General features: G+C 40.6%; 1 protein-coding gene across 1 annotated transcript in view; it reads right to left on the bottom strand.

Moving 5' to 3' along the window:
- Positions 1-1,490: 1,490 nt before the first annotated feature.
- MTAP (methylthioadenosine phosphorylase) overlaps positions 1,491-6,310 on the bottom strand; it is a 392,892-nt gene continuing 388,072 nt past the window's right edge. Inside the window, exon 8 of the mRNA XM_085634967.1 lies at positions 1,491-1,971. Coding sequence (XP_085491093.1) covers positions 1,933-1,971 — 39 coding nt within the window. The 3' untranslated portion in view covers positions 1,491-1,932. The remainder of the gene's footprint in view (positions 1,972-6,310) is intronic.

Below are 6,310 nucleotides of genomic sequence, written 5' to 3'. Positions count from 1 at the left end.
TCTGGCACTGGGGGAGTTTTACGAGTTTAGGACCATCAGATCATTTCCTGGATTGGTGTTAAGCCATGACATTCCGACTGGGCAATTCCCAACAGCTGGAAAAATTGTTTGTGAGATACATTGATGAGGCGTGGGTAAGATCTAGGACCACTCACACATGTGGTGTTGTATCTTATATTTGTCCTTATCCATGGGGATGGGAAGAGAGCAATGACACTATTATACCAAACACTCCTTGATGTGTCAAAGGTTGACCCAGAGGGCCTCCAAGGCAAAAGGTTCACTGTTATTCAATGGGAAGTGAATGGGGACATAGGAAGCTTATTCTGAACTACACACCTAAAGCTTCCAGAAACGCCAAATTTAAGTAGCTGCAATTGATCATTTCCCACAGAACCTACCTCACCCCTAACAGGGTTGTCAATATATATCCAGCAGCCTCCACTTCATGTACTAGATGGAGGGTGTCAGAAGCGGGATTCTATCATACTGTTCGTCCTGACAGGCTATTGCAGCTTTCTGGAAGAGAATACCAGAATCCGCACAGAAGTAACTGAGAGGACAAGTCTTGTGAAACCTGAAATATTCTTGTTGGTTCTGAGGTTTTGACCTAAGAAAAGAAAACCAGGGCAGATTTGTGGGCCTAGCTCTGCAGCTTGTCAAAAGGGGTACTGCTATATTCAAGAAGTCGGCTAGAGCACCGGGCTTTGACCGTTGGAGGAAAGAAGTTCTGGAATGGGTAGAGTTTGAAAGTATGACTTTGCCTAGGGAGAGAAAGGGAGAGGAGGGCGGCGGGGCACTCAGGCCTCAGGTGCGAGATTAATTATTACTCTAATTTACTGAGAAGGGTAATCACAATAAGACATCCTGAACTGGTACAGTGGTAAAAAAACAGTCTGTGTATTTGTAGATCCAAACTGGGAACCGACTGTACAACTGAGTTAGTTATATTCCAACCCACAGCCGTGACTAGATGAGGACTCACTGCTGGATATTCGCCTCCCAACAGGTCTTTCCCCAAAACCCTTGCCTTAGCGGGAGCAAATGTCTTGGTTTTCTTCACATGCAAGATCGTGCCATGCCAGCTCTCACTGACCCCAAAGAATTATAAGTGTTACTGCATTAAAGTGTACTTTTCTCTGATCGTTTACTTGGAAGTTTCTAGGAGGGAGTACGAATAATCATTTCTGAAATAAATATTTTGGATAATTACAGTAATGAACACGCGTTCTTGTGTTTGTCTGCCTTATCTGTTGTGGAAATCAAAACGTAACTGAAACTGTTTTCAGAAAAAATAAGAATTGAAACATGCAGGGTGGAGAACAAGTCACCCACTCCTTAATGTCTCCACTGTTACTGTAGTACAATTTGGCAGCGCATTCTGCACACTTTCATGAGTCTTCATGATCCTATCCCCATTTTGACGAACCATGTGAGGATGTGAGGAGTTTTTGTTTCACTCAGTAAAACAAGACAAACACAAGAAGCCATTGGCTATAATCTCATGGTTTTATTTACTGCAGACAGGAATTCTTCAGATAAAGACAATCAGACCACAAAACTGTAGAGACAACACCTTCATAAACCCGTTCTGTCCACCATATCATACAAACAACACGCCTTAAAGTTATCCGATGGCAAAACTGAATACTTTACATCAATGACCAGAGATTAATCCAATGAGTCTCATTGTAAGGAAGCGGTCCGGTGTGACAATCTGAGCCACGGTGCTGTAGTCTCCAGAAAATAGAAAAGAGGGTCCATTCTTGTTAATTTTTATTCTAGACATGATTAGCAGGGGCAACGTGTCTGTGTGGGCAGTGGCAGTTCTTAAGTTGCCGTGAGGACAGCCCAACACGTGCAAACGAGCAGCTGAACGGGTGAGTGAGGGCTCTCCAATGTCTTTAATCCATGCCAGTTCTTTGGAGAATGTCAATGCTTTGGCAACATGACTGCACACTGCACAGTGTTCTGAAACACAAAATAACAAACATTTTGAAAGGAAAACTCACTTGTTTTAAAGTCTCATTGTCTCCACAATAACAGTTGACGTCTAAATAACAATTATTTTAAAAAAAATGTTTTGACTCATTGGTTCAGAACCCTAAGCTGCATGAGATAAGAATTACCTAGAATTGTAAGCAGTCTCATACCATAGTAACGTTGGTACTCTGCCCATAGATTTCTTATACTATCATCCATTCAGTACACGTGAAACAAAAAGTTCAGATACTCAGAAACTTGTGTATGCTACTTTAAGAAGGCACAATTGCTTCCATTTGTACCCACTCACTACTTCACTTATTTTGTCTGCTATAATCCTCTGCCCATTCTGAATATATAGAAACAATTATGAGGTTTGTGGTGGAATAAAGGCGAGCACGTCAGGTGGCATCAGTAATGCAAAGCGGTCCATTGGCTTAGATTATCAGTGTTATTGTGGTGAGCGCTTTTTTCACAAACTTTCCACCCGCACTTACATTCCCTACTATCCAGAACCAGCTACAAAGCATATTGGAGTATCTGGGTAAATATATATATATATTTTTGCTCTTATATGGAGGTGTAAATAAGAGCAGGTGAAAGGATTAAACATATTAGTACTAGAATTAGCATAACATTTGAATACCTAGTTCAAGTGTGTATGTACATTATACTTTTTAGACCCTATCATAATAAGTGGTCTATCATCAGGACTAGCAACATAAAAAACCAGAAATGGAATGGACAAAGACCAACAAGCACATGAATTTAAAAAAGATCAACAAGCCTGCTGCTATACATGAAAATAATAGGAGCTAGGACACACGGTAAGCCTGACTTAGAATGAGTTAAAGGAAGTGGCTATAAGAGAAGATAATATCTGTGATGCAGTTGGAAGCCACTAGGCAACTAATTATGCCAAAACATTACAAGGAGGTAAAACATATCCATACCGTCTATACAAGTTTTACACTACCAGAGATCACTATTCAGAGGCAGAACTCAGTTGCTCTTGGCAGATAACACAAACACAAGGCAATAGCTTTCTTAGAATCCTCAGGGGATTCCTCTGATGATTTAATATTTCAAGAAGGTACCAGCTCAGGCCATATACCCAAGAGCCCAAGCTTTTTTAGGGAGAGCACTATGAGGGAAGAGAGGTAAGGGACAAGAGAAGCTTGATTTTCATCAGGAGAATGCCAGACCCAGAGAAAATGTTACGGATGGGGTCCACCACATAAGTAACTCTGGATTCATCTCCATTTTCAACCTCTCATTCCATACTTTGCCCTCTTCTGAACTCGCCATTTGAGTAAGGGGTTGTCTTTTGTAATTAAAGTAAAAACTGATTTTCGGTTATTATAATCCAAATGTCGTCAATTTTTCATAAAATTACACTCAAAGCTTTTTTTACTGAGAACATGTCCAACTTTATGCTTAATGCTTCGGGTTTCAGACTACCTTCAAGTTTGAGTCTCACAAATGCCATTATGCCAAGTGAAATCTTAATATTTGAAAAGCTAGCACACAAAGACATTACATCTTTAAAAAGGAAAAACGTTGTCTACTCTATAACATCATAAAAGAGACAACCCCTTAAATACTGGAAGAGTATCAGCAATATTACAGTATAGCTCTCCTGCCGAGGGATCTGGAATTGTTATTCAAAACACTATTCATTATAAGAACAACCCTAAAAGCAACTAGCCAACCAGACCATTATAAAAAAGATGGCTCACAATCTGTTTCATGAAGCACAGACCACAATGCTTGACTAACTACAAAAGACTAAGGTGAAGGTTCTCCAAGTCAGAACTACTTTATTTTCTGAACAAGACACACGGCAGGACACCAGTGCTCTACACATTGCTCTACACATTGCTCAAAATACACAAATATCTGACAAATCCACCATTAAGGCCCATTGTCTCAGTCTACAGCTCTATCTTGGGGCCCTTTGGACAATATATTGATTTCTTTATTAAAGGTTTTATTCCTGAGACAAACTCTAATGTGAAAGACAGTACACATTTCATACGTTTAACTGAAGATCTTCCATTTGATTCCGAGTATGTTCTTATAGTTAGATAAGATTAAGCATCCATTTATACAAACATACCCCAGCAGAAGTATAAAAGTAAATGAAGCTATTCTTAATGGACAACCCAGGTCTATATAAGTGCCCACTCAGTTTGTCATTTCACTGCTTCCCCCGGGAACTATCCAAAATAATGTTTCCTTTGATGATACTACTTGCATTGTATATCAATGGCAGCAGTTTTCACTCTCAACTTTGCTGTGTTTTTAGTTGATCATTATGAGAACTCCCATCTATTGTGAGAATACAGTCAATTTTCGAACACATCCTATTGTGGAAACATTATATTGACAACGGCACTGTGACCTGGGCTAGTACTGCAACACATTTGCATAATTGTGTCAAGTGGTTAAACAATGTTAGTAAGGATCTCAAATTTACTGTCATCGACAGTAATACCTCAATTGATTATTTGGAATTATTGTTTAAAATTTGTAATGCGTTGTTGTACACCTCTCTGATTCATAAACCTACAGAGAGGAATACACTACTTCACTGCACAAGCCATCGTATTAGAGCACTCATGTTGGCCAACCTTTCGTTCAATTTCAGTGAAACTGACAGGGCTACAAATTTAACGATGATTATTTTAAAGGAGAGATTTAAGGACTAAATTGAGAGCAACATTGTTTATGTTTTTGCTGCCCGTGTGCCGTTAATAATATAGTTCACAAAAAATAAGGACATGTATTTGTCAACATTGCCGCAGATTCCGAAACATTGTCCCCAAAACATAATATATGTAAATAGTAGGATCTATTTTAGTTCTCTTTTGGCCTGAAAGGTATAGGATTCTCCTCCTAAAATTAACTTGTCAGTTGCTTCTGTAAATTGCCATGTGAGGTTATTTTCATCATGATGTAACTCCATAAAATGAAAGACTAGAGGTGTTTTGGGGACAATGTTTCAGAATCTGCTGCAAGGAGGATTATGAGAGGAGAGCTTAGGTGGTATAAGGACGGTACAAAGTTCACAAGGATGCAGAGGAAGAAAATGCTTGTGCCATAAGAAGTGATATTAAATTAAGAGACCTGTGGGTCGCTGCGAAAATGGGAGGTATGATTACAGCCATATATGAGGCTGGCAGGAGGGAGCACGGGCTAGTAGACTGGTGGTGCAACTGGAGGTCGGGTTGTAGAATGATGAGGAATATTGGGAGAGAATTGCAGTAGTTAGTGTAGAAAAATGCAGCAGGCTGGGATAAAGGCATTCAGGAATTTGGATATTAGGGAATGTAGTCCCACTCCAGGAAGAGGCGCCCTAGACTCAATGGGGGTTGGTAACATTCAGCTAGTGGTGTTGGGGTGTGTTGAAGATGCCTCTCTCCCTGTTCCTATAACTCTGCCTCGCTCGCCTTCGACGGTGCCTCTCATAAAGGAAGGAATAAAAGAGAAGAGAGAGAGAAGAGAATTCCGGAACAGGTTGATAAAATGGGTTCAAATATATGAGAATTTATATTCATGTATACTTGGAAAAGTGAGGGTCTGCGAATGTTATTATCTCTCTCTGGGCCCTATATGTGAACTCATCTCATTTCGGAGAGAGCCTTCTGAGTTGTATTAGTTGGAAGTATTTGTAGCTCTCTTTTTAACATGTGTTCTATTACAATTAAATTCACAATCGCTCTCTTCACATTCTTTGCCCTTCTGTCTGACCATTGTTCTTGAGCTACACTACCCTCACTTCTTGCCTGTTTCTTCACCCACGGTCCCATTTGTCAAGTGGCTTGCCTGGAGGTATTTTCTTGTACGGTTTTCCAGTGGTGTTGCCTGTCCTCATGTGCTGCTGCTACTTTGCGGCAGTGATGCTTGTGGATTAACATATTCCAGGCTGATTTCCAGACACAGCCTTTGAATAGTGATGTCCCTCACAGCAGGAGTCTCTGGCATTTAACATCCACAAAAGAGGGACAATGAGGTGTGAGCTTTCTGCATTATTCTGTCATCAGCCCAACTGAAAGTGTGATCAAGGAAGACAAAAGGCTGTCCCTCTCCTAAAGGGTCCCCTTCAACATTCAGCACAACAGAACCACTACCATTCATTTACCAAAAGGCAGTGCTTCAGGAACTCTAATCCGCAGCCCCTTCCTAACAAAGCCATGTCTCCACTCTTCCCACCCCAGTGTCGGAATCTACACCCACAGCCACAGGAATGCAGGCAATACATTTCCATTGTCTGCGGAAGCTCTCCTTACCCTCCCTCTTGTACAATGGCAAACCAGAGGCATCC

This window comes from Triturus cristatus, chromosome 2_1 (assembly GCF_964204655.1).
Source record: "Triturus cristatus chromosome 2_1, aTriCri1.1, whole genome shotgun sequence".
Classification (NCBI taxonomy): domain Eukaryota; kingdom Metazoa; phylum Chordata; class Amphibia; order Caudata; family Salamandridae; genus Triturus; species Triturus cristatus.
This window is presented reverse-complemented; position numbering and strand designations above follow the sequence as displayed.